This window comes from Penicillium alfredii (genome assembly GCF_028826965.1).
Source record: "Penicillium alfredii strain IBT 34128 chromosome Unknown utg000011l_segment0_segment0, whole genome shotgun sequence".
Classification (NCBI taxonomy): Eukaryota; Fungi; Ascomycota; class Eurotiomycetes; order Eurotiales; family Aspergillaceae; genus Penicillium; species Penicillium alfredii.
In genome coordinates, this window is record NW_026622708.1 from 507,489 (window position 1) to 527,755 (window position 20,267).

A 20,267-nucleotide genomic window follows, 5' to 3' on the forward strand; every position below is an offset into this window, starting at 1 on the left:
CAGCATACAAAATTTTCCATGGCAGAAATAGCTATAAACAAACAATTTATCCAAAAGCCCTAATATGCCCCGTCATACGGAGTCGCTTGATTTTCCTCCGCCCACAGCCGCTCCGCTTCACTCTGATACGGCGGCGGGATCATCCCACTGATCTTCCACAGTCGGCGCTCAGTCTCGGCAACATGATACACTCCGTCACACCCCTTGTCGGCGACATGAAGCTTCAAGATTTTGTCAATCTGGAAAGTAGTGCGCCGGTAGCTGGCGGCGGCGTCGGGGATCCTCAGAGCGATATGGGTGATCACGATGCGAACAAACGGCTTGTCCGGACAGGGTCTCCCTCCAGCAAGGAAATCTGCCTAGTCAAGTGGAATGAAACTGGCCACGACGTAGAAGACCGGCAGACCTAGGTCGGTGTACATCTTGGTGATGTCGTTGACAAAGGCCACTTTCGAGGCCGAGTCCCCGAAGGTGCCCGGGGGGGTGGAAGATCTGCTAGAGAGGCATTGCTGGATGATTTGCTGTTTGAAATGAGTATGCTATATGTGAATCAACGCAGACGCTGGATCACTGTCATTTTTTAGCACTGGTCCGTTGCAAGCGTTGAGATGGCCCTCGGTTCTTCTGTTGACATGATCAAGCCGGCACTTGGGCACGCATTTCTGCACTCCATCATGGCGTAGCACAGCCTGACTGTACCATGTCAACGTTACTCGAAATGAGCATCTTCAGTGCAGATCGAGTGTGAGTGACAGCGCCAGCCAGAAAACAGGCGCAGGCTCCACCCGACCGGTGGAGCCGATTTTTCGATTATTCAACATCCCGAAGCGCGCCGGACATAGGGAGTAAGCCACGGTCAAGACCTGCCTCCTTTCCAGTTCTGCTGCTTTCTTCTCTCTTGCACCTACGAGCCGAAGATCCGACTCTACTCAAACCAAGGGTTATACCAAGTGCGATGGCAGAAGACAGCGTCACTGCAAGTGGAGGTGGAGCCCGGAAACGAGGCCGCCCGCGGACTGTGACCGATCAGCAAGTGCCAGAGGTGGGTTGAGACACAGGTAGACAGACTACAAAATGCACATCATGCTCACCCGTGTGTCTTCAGAAACGCCGTAAGCAACTTCGCCTGGCGCAACAGGCGTACCGCCGACGCAAGGAGGACACCATCGACGCGCTGCAGACTCGCGTGCATGGACTGGAATCGGGCATTGAAGAGCTGAGCCAGTCGTTCCTGTCCTTCAGTACGCTGCTGCTGCTGGAGACCGGCCAACTTGAGCAACACCCGCAGATCACATCGGCGCTCCAGAATATCACCCAGCAATGCGTGTCGCTCGCCAAGAAGGCAAGCGACGAAGGCGAAGCCGCTTCCAGTGCGACAGCGGATGATTCAGATAAGACCGGTGCCATTCCAGAGAGTGGAACACCAGAGCAAGATGTCACTCCCATTCACTCATTGCCCACACCTACGAGTGACACCTTCCAAACCACACCAGCACCTCCATTAGAATGGCCCGAAGCATCGCTCTCAACTACAGCAGCAGCAGAAGCCTCAGATCCAGCAATTCTACCTTTCGGTCTGGTCCTATCATCCCCCAAATCATCCTCACCTACTTTCAGCGACCTCTTCTCCCCGTCCCCAACAACCTTCCTCCCCAGCCAACTCACAACAGAGCAGCCATGGTCCCTGTCCCAACGCCTAGTCCGAGAATGCTGCCACCACGGGTACCAACTATTAGTGCACACGCCGGACAACATCATGAAAATCACCCAGGTCTTCGGAACCCCACTCGGAGACTCAGAGCGCAACCGGTTCATCACGGCCTTCTGCACCGTGATCTATGGCGGGAACAGCAACTTGCTCGAAAGGAAATCCAACGCGCTGGCTGCCATCCAGCCTAAGACGAACGTCTTCACCCTCGAGCAGATGGAGATCTCTGCGCGGATGTGGAAACTCGCTGTTCAGTCCGGGGACGTGGAATGGCTGGATGCGAGTGGGGTGCAGAAGTTCCTGCGCGAGAGAGGGGTTCGTCTGCATGGGGATGGCGCTGCGCTGGGGGGTCGGCGGAGGGGGTCGATGCCGCCACAGTTTGATGTGACGGCTTTTGTTAAACGTGAGTTATCTCGCATCTATATTCTTTTGTCTCTTGTCTTCTTTTTTTTTTTCATGATTGTTTCGCTGACATTCATCCAGTCCTCTCTGCTGGTTGTATCTGTGTTGGGCACGGACCGGTGTTTCGGCGACGAGATGTAGAGAATGCGCTGTATATTGCGACTTCATCGGAGGCGTGGAGGTATAATGCGCCGTGTGATCTACGATGACCTCGCCGAGATCATCCCATACTTAATAATGAGCCACGTTACTCTTCGCGAAGAATCTTATGATGCACAGAGGCGATATAAAGCTGGCCATCTTAGATATTAGCAGCGCAACGATTGCTTCGCTTCTTCTCACGCCTCGTGTGGCCGGTCTTGCCCATATAGGGTCTGTCGAAGAGAGGACAAATGAGATAAAAGGTATCATGAAAACCCACACAGTAGATGGTCAGCTTCTTAGGTGCAGGATCTACATGGGACAAAACATCCAAAAAAAAAAAAAAAAACACAGCTGCGATAGCCAAATGTACATTGATAGTGGTACACAGCCCTAGAGAGGTGGCGTATATGGCGCACGCATCTTTCTTCTCGAGGGTAAAGATATCGGACCCGTACAGCAAAGCTCAAATCAACAACTTCTATAAGCCCCTCAAGAACACAATGCACACCATTACCGCCTGCCCTTCTTGCGGGGCGCAACGACCTTGAACGCGGCGTTGGCGCTCTCTTCCTCGCGCTGGGCTGCAACGCCGGCAGCAGAGCCCTTCTTGGCAACCTCACTCCAGCCACCGCCGCTCTTTTCTTCACCGAACGCACTGGGCGAAACGGGGTCGACAATGCCCTTGTCGGCCAGCTTACGGCGACGGATAAATTCGTCGGCAAAGCGGCGGCCATCGAGAGTCTGGGAGTTGGCGTAGACAGAGTCGGAGATAATTTCAGCTTCGGCGGGCAGGAACAGCAGCTGCTGGACAAAGTCATCAACTAAAAAGTAGTCAATTAGTATTTTGAACAATGTGAAAGTAGAACAAAATCTCACCATTGATGTTGCTGTTCAGCCCTTTGCCCAGTGCCAATTTAGCCCACTTGGTGAATTCCTCAACGGCCTGGTTCGCGTTTGACTGCGGGATGCTGCCAACCGTCACCGTGCGAGTGGTGGTGACTGGACGAGGCTTTGCAACAATTGGCGAGGCCGGGACAGTTCCGCTGGCCGACCGGGGAGCCAAGGGTGCTGCCGGCAGATGCTTAGGTTTTCCACCAGCTCCAACAGTAGTCCAAGCGCCAGACGGGGCCGGAGCGGCGGAGGCGGCGGAGGCGGCAGGGGCAGGGGCCTTACTAGCAAGATCCGCGTAACGCTTGACACCGGAAGAAGGTACGGGAGGACTGGGAGTCGCGGTCGCGGCAGCAGCAGCAGCAGCCGCAGCGAGGCGCTGCTTGCGGGCTTCTTCTTCCTTCTGGATCTGAGCAAGAGTCTTCTTGGCGGTGCTGGGAGCGGGCGCGGGCTGGTTCTTGCTGTTCCACACCGAGCCAGCCGATGAAGGAGTCGCGGGGGATCCGGCGCTTGCCCAGTTGGCCGAGGAGGGAAGGCCAGGAGCCGCCTGCGCCTGCACCTGGCTGAGACGTTCTTGTTCAGCAAGGAGTTGGGCACGACGGGCCGCAGCCGCAACCTCCTCACGCTGAGCCGCGTTGCGAGCTTCCGCTTCTTGAATTTCCTTCAAAGACGGGCCCTTGGGCAATTCATTGGCATCCTTAGCCCACGGTGCAACTGAGGTGGCAGGGGCGTCCACTGGGGTCTGAGTTTGGGATCTGGAACCAGCGGCCAGCGACTCGGCCACGTTCTGGCGGTTACGCTGAGCAGCAGGCGCCGGCAGAGGAGATGCAGATGGCGGTGGAGGGAAAGGTTGAGGCATTGCGCGATCGGTCTTCGTTCCCCAGACCGATTCAGGAGGGCCTTGGCTCTGTTGTTGCTGCTCTTTCTCTTGCTGCTGACGTTGAGCAGAGGCCGCCTTTTGAACCTGTTGTGAGAGAGTAAGAGCAGGCTCGCTGCCCTCGATGGAGTCCGAGAGCTGCTGTGCAGTCGCTTCCGCGTCGGCAGCTGTCTCCGCTTCAAGCTGCAGCGACGACGCAGCGGCAGGGTGACTTGGCAGCCCTTCCGCGTTGCGTATACCAAGCTCGCCTTCCTGGGCCCTCAGAGCATGGAATTGACGCAGTCGTTCCTCGCGAGCTTGCTGGTCAAAGGGATCATTGGCATTGGCATTATCGAATTGCTCCTGCTCCTGCTGGAGCTGAGCGCGATCCTGAAGCATCGTCGCAACCTGTTGCGAATGGAGGTAGTCGTCAGGCTGGCGACCAGTGAACGGAGCACCACTACCAAACGCAAACGGATCTTGTCGGCCGACACTCAAGCGATCCAGAAGAGCGGGAAGCTGGTCCTGGCTGCCGACAAGATCAGTTCCCAGCATTCCAGGGCCAACGTTCTGCAAACCTCCCTGTCTGAGCTGCGCGGCCCCATCAAAAAAACCTGGGACACCTTGGGTTTGCTGCTGCTGTTGCATAGGCGCCTGGATCGGGGATGGCTGGTAACCGACAGGGGAGGTAATGCTCCCGAAGCTTGGCTGGCTGTGAAGGCTATGGGCACTAGTTTGATGTTGGAGTTGGGGTTGGATAGATGGAGGAGGGCCTGACCCCGGGATTTGTTTCATCAGGGCTTGCTGCTGAGCAAGATGCTCTTTCTGCCGGGCCATGAGATATTGCTCTTCCTGCTTCCGTCGCTCAAGCGCATTCTGTTGTTCGGCTGTCAAGGTGGTACCAAAGCTGGGGAAACTGCCGGGGAAAGGAGGCTGAGCGGCTCCAGCGGTACTGGCCGTCCACTGGCCGGGGTTGGGGTCAGGTCCATGAGGGATGCCGATTTGCGGTACGAGGAATGGCTCGCGCGAGTTGCCGATGCGTCGCACCAACTGCGCCAGTGGCTCGAACTCCGGGTCCTCAAGCTTCTTGATCTGCAGATCAGGGCTGAAAAATCCGGCTTTGAACCAGTCGTGCATCTCAAGTCCAGTCCACGGCCCCTGAATATTGCCTTGCGGGTCGCGGTATATCCAGCGCATTCGGTCCGGCATGACCATGGTGCGCTGCTGAGCAGGAGGTACAGTTCCACCGGGGGTTTGACTGGCGGGCGGCAAATCTTGACCAGCGAAGTTGGTTGGAATAGAACCAACGGCCGAGACGGGTGTTTGAGAAGCGGGAGTCGACCCAGATTGGTTCAGCTGCCCGAGCTTTTCGGTTTGCAGAGGGTCTGTTGAGAAAAGAGTCAGCGCCGAGATCAAAAACACACCAAAAGTTGTAGAAAAACAACGGTGTTGTTGGCAAGACCGATGGTGGTGTTACCTGCTTGTCGAGTGGCATCATCCAGCCCCACAGAATCCGGTCGCGCTTCGTCCTCACCGCGCATCGTGGCTGAGAAGAGAGCCCCCAGTTTACTTGATCTTCCAATGCTCGCAGTGTTTGCGATGCCAGTATTCGGACTAAAGAGACCGCCGGCACCTAGCGTCGAGAGGCTGGGAGACTGAAGGTCGCCCATAGAGCCGAAGATAGGGTCCCCAAAGCCTCCCGCAAACGCAGACCGTTCGCGAGTGGGCGTGCCGACGGCAGCGCTGGATGGCCAAGCAGAAGCTCCTCCGAGCGAAGAAAGACCGCCAAGGCCGCCGAGTCCAGAGAAGCTCCGGTTCGCATTAGCACTGGAGCTTTGGCTGCGGTCCACGGTAGGCAGGTCCATTCCCGAACCGACTCTTCTCATGGACCCAAACGGATTGGAGGGATCTCGAAGTCCGGTAAGTCCGGGGTGTTGAGGTTGTTGAATGTCCGATCCGTCGGTGTCCACATCCTCCCCGTCTGCCCGGTCGCCGTGCGGGCTCTGGTAAGGGTTAGTGTTGGTCGGGCTCGTCGGTTCGTGGCCCTGCAGCAGGCTAGGAGTCGGGTTCCGCGAGTTCTCCTGGCTCTGCATCAACTCCCGGAAACCAGGGATGCTCGAAGTCATCCCGAATGCGCCAAAGCCAAGGTCAGCCTGAGACGGGACCTCAACATCCTGAGATCCGCCCAGCGCTGCGCTGCCACTGCGAGGCTCATCGAACGGGTTGGTTTCGCTTCGGTGAGCCCGCGTCTTGACCGCGTCTTCCCAGGGCGACTGCGACCGCAAGTCACCGTCATTCTCAGCAAGGCGCTCCAGGTTGCTCAAGGAAGGCTTCTCCTTGGCAGAGCCCGCCATGTCCTCGGAGCTATCCTTCGATAACAAACCCTTGAACCGGCTTTCACCGCGAAGGCTACCGGATCCACCTTTTTTCTCCGCTGTGGGAGTGGGTACAGCGTTGGACGAGCCCAAAGAAAACGCACCAAACGCACCCATCGGGGAAAAATTGGCATTGTGGGAAGCCGAGCCCCAGGGTGAAGTCGGCCCACTGGCACCGGCGCTTAGCGGGTTGGTGGTGCTGCGTTTCAGAGAGCCAAAAGGAGAGGCCGCGTCTGCACCCTCCCGGCCGGCCGTGTCCTTCGTCTTTTCATCCATCTTGGTGCTCGAGTCTCGGAAGTCCGTTTTCCGACGTAAAAGAGCTGGAGGCGGGGTCGAGGCATTCGAGTCGTCACGGAAGAAGCGAGAATTGGAACCAGTCGGAGACATGGGATTTCCCACCGACTCTCCCGTTTCGCGGCGTCGAGGGCCCGGGCGCCCGGTGTTCGGAGAGGAGGTATTGTAGTTATTGATATGGCCCTGAGTATAGGAGATGGAAGACTTGCGGCCTCCAGTTCCGGTCCCAGTATTCTCTTTCGACGCGTTCGTGGGCGGCGGCTTCAGAGGAGAATTGACCGAAGCGGAGAAGAGCTGAGACACATGTCAGCAAAAGACCATCGAACACGGGGCGATGCAAAAAAAAAAAAAAAAAAAAAAAAAAACCCCCACGCACCTCCTTTTCGCTATCCGTCATATCAGCCAGACTCAGCGGTTCGACCTGTCCACCATGATCCCAGCACACTTCGGGCCCCGCGGAGGTGTTCTTGTGGTCGTCCCGCTTCCCCCAGGCCCCGTTCACCGAAGGTGTCACCATATGAGGATCCCAGTCAGCCACGAAATAGTCCTCCACGTTCTTGTTCAACGAGCCCGACTCCCGCTGCGCCCTATACAACTCTAGCAGTTGGTCTTTGGAGTACCGGGCTTCCCCGTTTCGCAGCGCACTGGACAGAGGATTTGAGCTCATGTGTGGCGGGATGTACGCTCCAGACGCCGTTGGTGTCGAGGCGGATGCAGTCAGGCTACTCTCCCGGGGATGAGAAGGATTGGTAGCAACGGACGGGCGTCGGAAGGTCTGCGTGGCTCCGTTCATGCGGATACGGGACCTAGTGGCCATCGAATATTAGCATCGGATATCTCGTCTGGGCACGATTGGCCGTCTCAAGGGCATGCAAAGACATCGGCGCGGGTCCATCTGGCCACTGGGGACTGAGCACCCCCAAGACAGGGCGACGTTGCATACCATTCTCCACTGGCAGTTCCATCCCCTCTCCGACTGGAGTCGTTGGTGTTGCCGGCGGCCGCCGAAGCAAAACTCGAAGGAAGTGGCGTAGGCATTATGAGAGAGCGGCTGTTCGAGATGGATGTTGATCCCCCACAAAAAAAAACAGCCGGTTCTGAACGGTTTATCGCGAGACCACTGTGGCGGGTTTGACAAGCGAGTTGTGTGATGCGAACGGTAGGGGAACGCAAGACACCAAGGGTGAAAAGAAAAGGGTCGGAAAGGAGCAAAGACAGCAAGATGCTGGTCAATCGACAAACTCGTAGGGGTAAGAGAGAGAGGGAATGCAGTAGAGCGACTAACAAGCTCGAGAAGAGAGAGTTCGAGTTTCGACTTCGCTTGCAAGTGAACGAAAATGCTTTAGCGGAGGCCGTGGCAATAGACACGAAGACACTGTATTTGTGACGAGTTCTCGCGCGCTGGCTCTGCGTGGGGGGCCACAATACAGTGTATCATCCTGACCAATATTACCGCACTCTGAGGCGGGCCAGGTACTGGCATTTACTGGGGCAAGAGGTATTGAATACCCGCACAACGCCCTGTGTGCAGCAGGCACAGAGAAGTACCCTGTACCTCCACCTGCGCCCGGCCACACACTCCAAGGGCGTCGGGCAGAGGCAATGAGGATTATGTGTCCAACTCATTTTTTGTCTCTTTTTCTTTTCTTGATTTACAGCTCTTAGGTCTTAGGGATATTTAGTGTCAAAAAAAAAAGAAATAAGTATACATCTAGTGTAGGTTTCATGCGTCGGTGGCTTGGGACAAGCTGTGGCAGTAACCCGATGGACGTGTATAGCAGCTACAGCCACGCTCTGGCTGTGATTGGAAAATGCGCTCTCAAACGGTGCAGGTGGCATATTGGAGATGTGCTGGACGTGTCTCTCCCCTTGCGCGGCACACACAAAGAGAATCAGTTGCGGTGTTGTGCTGTGCAAAACGAAGACCGGGAGTTGCATCTCTCGGCTTCTATCCCTTTCTTTCAGCACCCCCAGCTGTCTGCCAGCTGGATGGATTGTCGCAGAGAAAAAGTTCAACGTTCATTATTGCCCATCGGGATTCGGACCAAGACCTGGTTGGATTGAGAATTGCATTCCTCTCTACCCGTGTCTTGTGTTGTAGGGCTTTGTTGCGGAGCCTCGTAATTCGGTCCATCTACACTGCAAGCAGGTTTGCCCTGCGACGGTCGATGCTTCATTCTATACAGTGTCCGATGACACTGTTTCCACTTGCTTGCACCTGCTTTTCTTTTTCTGTCTTGGTTCAAAACAACATGATGGATCTGGTGTTAGAACCATGGGAGAAGCCATGACATATTAAGCCTTCCTCCACTCCCTCTGCTTCTCCCGTTCTCTTGCATTCTTCCTACCAAGACAGTCTACTCGGCTTGTTCATTGATTTTCCCGGCTTATCTCTCTCCCAGAAAGAACCCAAAATAAGGGCCCGATCTATTGTGTCTGCACTTCAAAGAACAAAAGATCCAAGGTGGCGCTGTGGTCGTGGAAGATGAAGCGCCATGCCTACCGCAATATTCCATATTACTGGTACTGGGACGGCAAGCCTGTTCACAAAGGACGCTTCCGTGGTGAGCGTATCCGGCCAGTCCATCTGAAAGATTGCGATGAGGGTGCTTGCTTGCCAGGCCCATGTCCCTCGCGAGAGTCCCTACTTCCCGAAAGGGCATCTCACAGTCGCTGCGGACGGAACAGCGAGGAGGTCCGGCCCTCGACACCCAGCAGCAGTGACTATTCTGATTATGAGACCCCTCGACAATGCCGTGCTGGCAGCCACTCAGTTCCTGAATTCCCCCAGGTAGCGATGCAATGCCCATGCGGGGTTGTCTGGGGGCCTTGGACAGCTGGGTCCTCGTGTCCAGTTTGTGGCCTGGTCGGCCAGCCAGGAAGAACGGTGAACCCTCCTACTCAGCCCAGTCAGGGTGGCCGGGCCCCAAGCCCTCCGAGGAAGCCGGTTTGCTGTGAAGGGCATGCCGAGATGTGTTGCCCTCCCTCTTGCCCTCCATCTTCATTTGCGGCAATGCCTTGCTCCTACCATGCAACGGAAAGCTCCCGTACCCGTGCTTCCCATCCCAAAGGCACGTCCAAATGCCCATGTGCACGCCATCAACCTCCGCCAGAAACTGAAGTTCGACACCCCTGCTGCCGTCATGCACCAAATCGTCGTTCCGGCGAGTCCTCACAATATGCCAGTTACGATGATGATTCGGCATCGGAGGCTTCGGTTGCAGCATCATCTGGCAGTGATTACTCACAGCGTGGTTTTCTCTACCCACGCCGCCCACGGAGATATCGCTGTCGACACGGGGTCTATTGACCAAGGTGATCAACCATGTCTCCTAGTAGGGAGGCATTAGGTGTCTACGGTTTGGAATTTACCGTCTTGCCTGTCTGTTTGTATCGAAAGAGAATGCTAGTGTACTTGAAATTACTTGGTTTTGGGTTTATCGATTGACAACTACTGTTCTAGCTAGACATAGATCAAGTAGCAGCTTCCTCCAACTAGAAACTGGTAGAGAGATACTTCCGCATTGATTTATTATTTCAGTGTGGCAGTTCCATTCCCAGGATAATTCTAAATAGCGTTGTTGATTTCGTGCATTCAAAATCTCCTTCATAAAACTATACGTCTACCTCAAGATGTATCCACGTAGACCTTGACATGCCCTACCCTTTTGGGCACTCCTACAGGGTACTTTCTACATAAAATTACCTCATAACTAGTGTCCACAGCAATCAATGATCCTATTTTGAGAGCTGTCGAGAGCCAGGCAGAAGATGATCGCCTGAACAATTAGTAATGCCATTCATCCGGGGACCGAGGTCTACGGCGCGTGATGATTTAAGCTGGTTTTACCAGTGATTTATACCCACCACACGGCCTTCTTGCACAAAAATACTACTATAAGGAATCATTTGATCCAATCTCCTCCAGCTCCATAATTCCATTTGATCATCACTAGTCAAGTGATACAGCCAGTTCGTCGTTGAATCCTCGGTTATCGATAAGGACGGGCATTCCCCGCATCTGATCTCATAGGCAAGCTTGACCTTTTGAGACTGAGACTTGACCGAATCATTGGCATATTGCCATTCCCAAAATGTCCAAGGCAATCTATATCGCTCCCATTGATGGGAAGCCAGGAAAGCCAGGTCAGGTCTACTACCCGCTCTCCTTGCGCACCCTACCCCAGCCTTCTCCGCAAGGGCGCGAGCTGCTCGTGAAGCTGACCGCCGCTTCCCTGAACCACCGAGATCTCTTCCTCCGCCAGCATCTCTACCCTGGCGTGACCTTTGATGTGCCCTTGCTAGCCGATGGCGTCGGTGTGGTCGTCGGAGCTGGTCCAGATGTCTCGAACGCAGACCAATGGCAGGGCAAACGAGTCATCTTGAGCCCTGGAGTGGGCTGGAAGGACTCCCCCGATGGACCGGAAGATGCGGCGGGCTACCGGATCATGGGAGGGACCAAGGTGTACGACAAGGGAACCTTGCAAGAATATATCACCATCGAGGACTCCGAGGTCGAACCAGCTCCCGAGCATCTCTCGGACGCAGAGGCGGCTGCCCTGCCCCTAACGGGATTGACGGCATGGAGAGCTCTGGTGACCAAAGCTGGCGAGAGGAACTCTAGCAATGGTGCCGCGGTCTTGATCACTGGTATTGGTGGAGGTGTCGCATTGATGGCACTGAGGTTTGCAGTGGCTCGAGGCGCGCATGTCTTTGTGACAAGCTCCAGCCAGGAGAAGATCCAGAAAGCCATCGAGCTGGGCGCAGCTGGGGGTGTCAGCTACAAAGAAGAAGGTTGGGACAAGAAGTTGCTGGGGATGCTTCCATCCGGAAAAACGAACTTTGATGCCATCATTGACGGCGCCGGTGGAGATTCCATCGAGAAAGCTGCCAAGCTTCTCAAGGTATGTACCCGGCTGTTATCAATCACCACATAGCTCACGCGTTCTAGGCTGGTGGCGTTCTCTCTGTTTATGGAATGACTGTTTCTCCCAAGATGCCATTCCTGATGCAGGCTGTTCTCAAAAACATCGATGTTCGTGGCTCCACGATGGGCTCTCGAAAAGAATTCAAGGAGATGGTTGAGTTTGTCAACACTGGAAAGATTCAGCCGGTAGTTTCCCGGGTACTACAGGCTGAACTGGACGATCTGGCGGCCATTGATGGGCTGTTCGAGGATATGAGGCAAGGCAAGCAGTTTGGAAAACTAGTCATTGACTTTGGCAAATCCTCGGGCAGTAAGCTGTGAATAGCATCGGCATTGCTTTGGGTATATACGGACAGAATCAATCGAGTTGACTTGCAGGCACGTGCCTGTGTCCTTCGCTGCTGCCATCTCCCTCTGTGCTTCTCTTCGTCTCTGCCCACTCTCCTTCACTCTTCTCCCATTTCCATCACTTTTCTCCAGACACTCAAACGGAGTCGACCAAATTCAAATCCATTCATTGATCCATTCCATTCATTGCCTTTCTCAGCCATCATGGCTCCTGTTCAACGCCATCCTTCTCTCCCGAGAATGACTCGCTCCCTCTCCCGTGATTCGGGTCCTACTCCTCGGGGACCGACGTTCTTCGAACCGAGCGACTTGTATCATGAGGATGGATCGGTATCACCCACGGATGCAGCCCTATGGAAGCTTGATCATTGATGCTAACAATGGACTGGCTTAGAGCTTTGACATCACCCAACACATTTTACAGACCACCAACGACCACATCCAGAAGAGAATTGCTAAGCTGCAGGCCGACACCGTCCGGCTCAGGCGAGAGCTGCTGTTGCTCCAGCGCCATGTCAAGGACTTCCGCCACCCTTTCTTCGAGAATTGGGAGGCCGACATGCTGACCCGTCTCATCGAGATTGCGCATACTAAGCAGTACCGAAAGCTGGCTCCGGGGGTTGTCATCGGCGACGACACAATTGCCGAGCGCGAGACTCTCTCACGGGCATACAGCAACGCTGCCAAGAAAGTCCGTGTCGAAACCATTAACAAACTTGGTCTCTCGAAGGAATATCACCAAGCTCTGCAGCGGTACGACGAGGTGAGTAGTTGAGTGACATTCCAGCTCCCATGTCCTCTATATGTTCTGACATAGGTCAGGTTGCCGCCTACCGAAGCCCAAACCCATTCCAAACAGAGTTCGCCTTTGCCAAGTGGCTGGTTGAGGAGAAGGAGAACATGCCCGACATGTACAAGTTCTGGGCGAAGCTGTTCCCGGTGTGCTATGGCCGGACTGTGGAAGAAAGCGCTTCCATCTTCTAAGTGACGATCTCTTTCTTGCTTTTTCTTTCTCTTTGTTTTATCTTTTTTTTCAGCAGCGCGGGAGTTGAGGAAATTTTCGGAGCAACTGTCTTTCGTTGAGGGTGGCCGGAGTTGATGCGTCTACTAAACTTGTGCGAACTGGGAGTTAACTGCTTTCTAGCCCAGTCAGCTTCAGTCGCTGATTTATTTCGGTTATGTACCGATCATATTCTTATCCGTGAGGTCTGAATGCAATACGACTCATCCATGGGGTTCACGGATGTTGCTTGTAGAGCTGAGACACATCATACCCAGAAGCCCAGCAGAATCCCAGGGCAAGGCCCACTGCATCAAGTACGACGGTGGCATTATGGCTCAGAAGCATTGCTGTCAGAAAAGACCAGCAGGGACCAGCAGAGTAACCAGGGTATCAGCCGCCGCACCGGCGCCCTATTCACATCCAGCATCGCGGATCAGGCCAGCCAAGCAAGGCTAGCTGTACAAGGCACGCTGAGCTGTGCTTGAGGACAGCCCTAACGCGATCCTTTCTGTCACTTAATCCTGCCAAGGTGGTAAGACATACAGCACTCACAGAGCAGCAGCTAAGCCTATCATCCACAAGAGCCTTGGCCGTGTGATCACCGCACGAATGCACATGATTTTGGGTTTCTGCGCGCTAATAATAGATTCTGCTCACTGGGTGAAACAGCCCTAATTCCCTAATTGATCGCCCTGCACAGCCCGACCACGAGTGATGTGCTGGATGTGACTTGGGCGTTTAGGCGTAATTGGGGGGCCATCGACTGGCAGGTATCTGGTATCGATCTCGTGGGGAGACCCTGATTTGGTGACTCGGTTAGGTTCCGATAGAAGTTACTCAATACTGTATACTATTATACGATCGGGTAGGTTGCTCTTCATGGTTAGGTACAAGATTACGGACTCGACCTCATACTATGGAAATGTGATCACCAGTGACGCTACTCTAACTGCAACGTTTGACCACCTTCCAAAGTATACCATCTAAACGACTGTTTCAAAAACTCTGTTTTTCCCGTTGATCTGCGACGCCGGCGTGTCGCAGGGCTTTGTTTGGGGCGGGATGGGATCAGGGATCAACAAGCCCGACTCTACCACACCTACTGGATTCGGTCGCAAACCAGAGAATCATGAATGGGGATTGAGTTTAGGTATGTCATACTTCTTACAGCAGAAACCTCGGGTGTGTATTGAGAGGACTTAGCTTGGCAAGATTGCTTGTCCTGGGCATGTCCTCACTGTGCACCGCGAGGCCCAAGCACCTGGAATGACTGCTGCCTAACTTGGCAGGCCAATTTTCGAACTTGGAAGAGATAACCTTGGAAGAATAATTCTAATACATAATACTGTCCACTCTGGCATGGCGAGCGGGGAAATTCCGTTCACAAAGAAAGACACAAAAAGAAACCCAAGAAAGAAGGCAGCAAAGAAAAAGTGGATAGCCCCGAGAATACCTCGAGCGAACGAGAGAAAAGCGCCATTTTTTTTATCTCTTCTGTTCTTTTCTCCGTTTTCTTCATATTGTCTTCGGCCAGCTGGATCCGGTATAGCCCAGAGATATGTATATGAATAAGTCCACATCCACAACATCACTGGCCCCCGATCACTGGATACATCACTGGATACATCACTGGATTCATAACTGGGGCAGTTCGGTTGACGGGGGCCCGAAGGACCCGACGGAGCGAGAAATGCCAGGACTGTGATTTGACGAGATCAGATCCTGTGACTATCCTCGTACCCACATCCTATACTAAATATTACTATACTGGATACAGTAGGTAAGAGGGCACTGTACAGTAGATGTCTCCACTTCCTTGACTTCCTTGACCGAGGAAGCTACATACAATAATAATAGGCTGGCTCCACTCTTTCCGAGAGCCGTACATATTCCAGCACGTTGCTTGCCTGATCGTCGACAGCTCGGCGATTTTCAGCAGGATTGTATTTCTTAGTCTATTCATGATGATACTATGTATAGATGCTGGCAGCATGAATGAAAAATGGATTGCTTCAGTATCTATTTGAATGTTTAGAGCTACGATCACACTGAAATCTTTGAGAGACTCCGCAAAGGTTTTTCAGTCATGGATGATCAGGGCTGATCCCAGGTAAATTTGTCTGATTCAGGAGCTGGGCGATCGCAACATGACTAGCTTTTTTTTTTTTTTTTTTTTTTTTTTTTTGAAGAGAACGGTAAAAAGGGTCGCTCGGATAATTTAGTTCTTCACAGAGAATAATAATATATATACTGCTTTATTTTTGTATTTTCGCGGGGATATATATCAGATGAATACCCCTGCCACACTATCTCTATACATAGCTCCTTTTCCTACATTTTTATAATGAGATACTTAAACTATACATTCTTGATCTATATGAATACCATAGAAAATATCCCCGACCGCACATCCGAACGGTTCACCCCTCTATCCGAGATCGACGAGCAACGTGGTTCGAAAATAGAAACGAAGATCTGTCTCAGCCCCTGAATCCACTCAACGCCCGCGATATTCCTCCGCAGACCCTATAAGGAAGGTCGATATGTCTACATGATAGCATCGTTGCCCTGTTGCTGTTAGCATTGCTTTTTAGCTTCTCCCCAGTCTCACTTGGGCTTGAAAGATCCTACGCGAGATCACCTATATATGTACATAGCTCCGACAGCTACCAAGATCTACATCGTACACACCCCCACACCCACTTATACACTCTTTCAGCAGCAGAGCCCCGAAATTGTGCGGGAGCGAGTGCCACACTCTAACACTCTAGGGTGTGTGCAGCTCTGTTTCAGGGATTGTTGTCCGAGCCTTCCCCGACTGGGTATCTGATCATCGAACGATGAAACAGATCCCATGCCTTTTCTTCACTTTTCTTTACATTTAATGTGCTATTTCACGGCTGAACAGTACCTGTGTCATAACAGCGGAGATGGTGAAACCTCTGCCGCGATCATCCATGAGTGAAGCACGGCTGATGGATGACGAGGAGGGGTGAGAAGTCAGAGTCGCGGTGAGGACATAGAGTAGGTAGGCGGCGATGATCATATTTCTTTTGGGGGTTGACTATTGGCAGTAGGTGTCAGTGTCTATGTCTGATGGAGGGTAGGAAAATCCCTCAACTTTGGTAGGGCTATCTGTGAGAAAGGGAGAGATATCCCCAATCGGTGGTCATGCAGCCCACTCGTTCAGGTGATCGAAACCATCGCGATGGAATATATAGTATGCATTAGACCACGGCAAAGGCAAAAAACGGTATCGCGACCGGGTGAGAGGATCGGAAAGCCACCGAAGAGCGAAGGACACTATCCAACCTGACATGGGGCTAGCAGCTTTTGGTTTCCACAGTGGCACAGCCATGGTCACTAGACAGTCAGGACACTAAAGCAATTAGGGCACTAAGTAAGTACTTGGGGCGAAGCAGCCCCAGTTAGGCGATCCGCCTTTCGGAACTAGCCAGTAGCGCAGCTTCCCCAGGAAGCACGGCGTATTTACACCAAATGGGTATAGCACGCGAGGATCCATCAAGTTGAAGCTAAGCTAACTATTAATAACCAGTAATTAACTACAATATACCGGTAGGAAGCGAGGTTTTTTTTTTTTTATTTTTATTTTTATTTTTTTATTTTTTTTGTGGGAAGATAAATGCCGAGAGCACTGGTCCGAATGACTTGGAGTTAGGGTTAATTGGTTAATTGCAATCAAGGAGAAATGGTGAGCGAATGATGTTTTCCCCAAGGGATTTGGACCCAAAGATAAATAATATAATATAATATTCACAAGAAAATATTATTATTGACAGCATATTACTGATATTACTGATGTTACTGATATGGCACACTGTGGCTGAGGGAGCCCTAACCACCAGAAATGTATAGCCTCGGATCAGAGCGGGTCCAATAATTCCACCCGATTCGGAGAATGCCATGTGGGCGATGGGGCCCTTTCAGCACGGGACTTAGTACTCGCAGGTCAAATCGTGCCGTTTGTCTCAGGACTGTAAGGGCAGTGCAGGACAAGTTGGGGAACTTGTTCATCCCCAGTGACGATCCGAGTTCCTGTCCCGTGGACCACGGGCCCGTGTTGTATGCAAGGTTCCTTGCTGGGAGTCCTGTCGTATTTGCATAGTAGTTACCAGCCATTCTTTTGCACTTGCAAGTGGCAATCTACCAATTGACAATAAATGAATAAACTAATTAAAAGCCTACCTAGGTACGGTACCGAAGGGCGGAACTACAGAGGCATTATTAGGTATGTAAATTCATTATTCTCTCTAGTGGTCGTGTGGATTCGCGAGTCAAATTCCTTGGAATTAGAAACCACAACGCCATCCGAGGAACCCAGTTCCGGAGTCTCTCCAAGACGGGTCAAGCTCCGAAGCCCTGAAGGCAGACATCAAACCATAGAGAGTCCACTTTGTCGTTTTCACTTTCTTTTTCTATGGAAGCTGGTGGAATCCAAAAAAATATCGACAAACGATGTAATTGTTGATAGCGGAGATTTTACTTTTTTTTTTTTTGTTGTCGGAAGTACCTAGGAAGAAGTGTGGATAGCATTTCATCATTCCCGAGGATTGCCCGATCCGAAGACAAACGCCTCGGTTGGAAAAAGCACAGGGCGATTCAAGGGATAAGTGCGATCTGAGATAAAACTGAATTGAATTGAATTGAGTTAAATTAAATTGAACTCTTTTCCCTTGCCGTGTGAAATAAAAGGAGGCTGGGATTGGGAATTAACTGTAGAGTAAACATCTCTCTCGTATACTTACTAGACCTGGACGTTGGCGATCGCTGGAATTGGACGATCAGAGGGAAGCTTGGTGACGCGACAGATTGCTGATCAGTGGTGATCCGCCGGCGCTCCCACCCGGCTCTTCCCCAAAAATCAGTTTCTACACCCTGTAGTTCACGTATAGATTTGGAGAATCACTGAATCACTGGATGTGGCAACACCAAGATCTTGTGTCGGAATGAGGTCTTTGATCTCCCCCTTTTTTTTTTTTTTTTTTTTTTTGCCCATCGTGGTGGCTGGGAGCTGCACGGATCGAGTGATGCATTCGAGCCGTTGCTAGTTCGTTCCTTTTGTTCCCCCTCGCCCTGACACATCCTAACAGAGGGTGAGGGGAAATTGTAAAAACAAGAAATACATTTTCGATCTATTCTTGCGCCGTGATCTCATGTTTCTTGACAGGAAGGATTTTTTTACCCGTCGGGTAATTAACCCCAAAGCCAGCGACCGGGATAGGTATCATAGTGTATTATTGGTAAATCACCAGACCTGATGCGCCACTCGAAAAGAATAAAATAAAATAAATAAAAAACAAAGGTAGCAGTGCAGAGTCACCCACCGCAAAATGGTACCGTCTCGTCGCACTGGTGATACCGGATCGGGACATAGCTGTCTCTACCAATCATCTGCCAGAACTCGCCAGTGCTAAGTTTAGCACTGGACAGGGGGGATACCGGGTCAAATGATGGATTCCCTGGACTATACTCTAGGGCCTGGGGGATTCCAAGTGTATGATTGTATGATTGTATATGTGTCGACACGAGTATTCTACCCTGTCAACTCGAGCACGGGGATATGTGTATCATCAACCAGACCATGCACGGCGCAGCATAATCATGACACGAGGTGAGGTAACCACGCCCGTGAAGAACTCCCCTGTGCTCGGCCATTGGCCGAAGCACCAATTGTCCCCCGAGGAAGATCCACGGTGGGGTCGGAACAAAAAGAAGAAAATGAAAGAAAATGAAAAAAAGACCAGCAGGGTTCTTCTATAATAGAGTTTCTCTCTAGGGCTCCCTAGTACTCCGAGCCAGTAATCCAGTAATCCAGTAATCCAGTAAGGACTGAACAGGGAGGAAGAGGACGGAGGGATTCTCCCCGACGCTAAACGTGAGGGAGCTAATAATAAATATGCGAGTCCACGCTGATTGGCTGGGGGAGAACGAGAACGACGGGGAGTGTGATTGGACAGAAAGTCTGAGGGTTACAATTCACCTTGCAAGCTGAAAATCAGTAATCACTGGATGCGTGATAACACAAAGAAACAATCAACAAAATAAAAGATAAAAGATAAAAGATAAAAGATACATAGCAATAGAAAAAGAGGCTGTGCCATCAGGTCAGATCGAGTCATGTCTTTCTCAAGTCCAAGGGACCCACTTTGACTAGCGGCCTGCGCCGCCAGGTTGTCGACTATCCTCGTTTTCTCTTTTTCTCTTTCTCTTTTCTTTACATGCCCACGTTATCCCCGTATCGCCATTGTATCCGTGCTCTTTGTTGGTTCCAAGGTTCTGGGGTTGATATGATCGCATTGGATACTTCTCCTCGGTCTATTCGGACACTTCGGAAAGCCCTCATAGTACTTCGATATCCCCACTCGTTGACCTAGATACATAGTACATCCATGGATGTACACACACACACACAACTATGTATGTAAACTCGCATATTCTAAATATTATAATTGGAAAACAAGACCCTGGATAGTACCACTTCAGATCATCTGCTGTACCATCAGCGTGACAATACCAGTATTCCCGAGTCTCTTGAGCACCCCCCGCCACGATTTCCCACTAGTTTAGCCTGGAGTTAGGCGTGAAATATAATAATATAATATAATATTATATTATAACATTGAGAAAATAATAAAACAATAATTATTTTTCCAGTCAATACCCACCCGCCCTATACAGTTTAGGCCCGTTGTACTTTGACCTGCCTCTCCGGCTGCTAATAATAAAATCACTTCGATATCTCCCTCGTTGCGTCCTTTCTTCTTCCTTGCTTCTATCTCACTGAATTCCTCCCCTTCCTCTTTCTGTCTTTCCAAGGCCGTTATTATTATGACACCTTGAAAGTCCCACATTCGCTCATCGCTGACGTTCGCTCTCACGCTCGCTTTTTTGCTACGACCATCACGTTCGCTACGGTTTATTGCTTCGAGATCTGATTCACTCCGATCGAAACCAAAAAAAAAGCCCTCTTCCCCTTCAAGAGACAAAAAACACACACACATACACAGGATTTGGTATACTCCCGATTATTATTCGGGTCTATTCTTAATATTTAATTTGATCTCCGGACGCCTTGCGCCCATCGGATCGCAACCCTTGATTCTTCGACAATCGAACCTGAATCAAATCGAGTGGAAACGAGGTCGGAAATTACTTTCGGATCCCTTGGTTCCATCCCAGGGCGTTTGCGCATCGCGATATCTCCAAGTGCTTGTAGAGCCCGTTTGTCCGGACCGCCTCAGTTGCACCGTGGACATTGAATCATCACGTTCGGATCTATTATCACTTTATCTTTCTTTTTT

The 20,267-nt window shown here is 51.7% G+C and overlaps 6 protein-coding genes across 6 annotated transcripts; 3 read left to right on the forward strand and 3 right to left on the reverse strand.

Moving 5' to 3' along the window:
• Nucleotides 1-59: 59 nt before the first annotated feature.
• Nucleotides 60-422, reverse strand: NUU61_008621 (uncharacterized protein; the record flags this gene model as incomplete). The annotated part of the gene is made up of 2 exons (XM_056659146.1): nucleotides 60-320; nucleotides 390-422. The coding sequence occupies 2 exons, from the start codon at nucleotides 420-422 to the stop codon at nucleotides 60-62; spliced, it is 294 nt and encodes a 97-aa protein (XP_056507439.1).
• Nucleotides 423-955: 533 nt separating this feature from the next.
• NUU61_008622 (bZIP transcription factor) lies at nucleotides 956-2,251 on the forward strand (the record flags this gene model as incomplete). Its single annotated transcript, XM_056659147.1, has 2 exons — nucleotides 956-1,042; nucleotides 1,067-2,251. The coding sequence occupies 2 exons, from the start codon at nucleotides 956-958 to the stop codon at nucleotides 2,249-2,251; spliced, it is 1,272 nt and encodes a 423-aa protein (XP_056507440.1).
• Nucleotides 2,252-2,764: 513 nt separating this feature from the next.
• On the reverse strand, nucleotides 2,765-7,705 carry NUU61_008623 (GYF domain-containing protein; the record flags this gene model as incomplete). Its single annotated transcript, XM_056659148.1, has 5 exons — nucleotides 2,765-3,075; nucleotides 3,131-5,363; nucleotides 5,423-6,961; nucleotides 7,044-7,473; nucleotides 7,611-7,705. 5 exons carry the CDS (start codon nucleotides 7,703-7,705, stop codon nucleotides 2,765-2,767), a joined length of 4,608 nt encoding a protein of 1,535 aa, XP_056507441.1.
• A 1,859-nt stretch (nucleotides 7,706-9,564) lies between these two features.
• Nucleotides 9,565-9,897, reverse strand: NUU61_008624 (uncharacterized protein; the record flags this gene model as incomplete). Its single annotated transcript, XM_056659149.1, has 1 exon — nucleotides 9,565-9,897. The coding sequence occupies one exon, from the start codon at nucleotides 9,895-9,897 to the stop codon at nucleotides 9,565-9,567; it is 333 nt and encodes a 110-aa protein (XP_056507442.1).
• An 864-nt stretch (nucleotides 9,898-10,761) lies between these two features.
• NUU61_008625 (putative alcohol dehydrogenase) lies at nucleotides 10,762-11,915 on the forward strand (the record flags this gene model as incomplete). The annotated part of the gene is made up of 2 exons (XM_056659150.1): nucleotides 10,762-11,571; nucleotides 11,619-11,915. The coding sequence occupies 2 exons, from the start codon at nucleotides 10,762-10,764 to the stop codon at nucleotides 11,913-11,915; spliced, it is 1,107 nt and encodes a 368-aa protein (XP_056507443.1).
• A 231-nt stretch (nucleotides 11,916-12,146) lies between these two features.
• NUU61_008626 (uncharacterized protein) lies at nucleotides 12,147-12,926 on the forward strand (the record flags this gene model as incomplete). The annotated part of the gene is made up of 3 exons (XM_056659151.1): nucleotides 12,147-12,253; nucleotides 12,339-12,705; nucleotides 12,765-12,926. 3 exons carry the CDS (start codon nucleotides 12,147-12,149, stop codon nucleotides 12,924-12,926), a joined length of 636 nt encoding a protein of 211 aa, XP_056507444.1.
• Nucleotides 12,927-20,267: the final 7,341 nt, after the last annotated feature.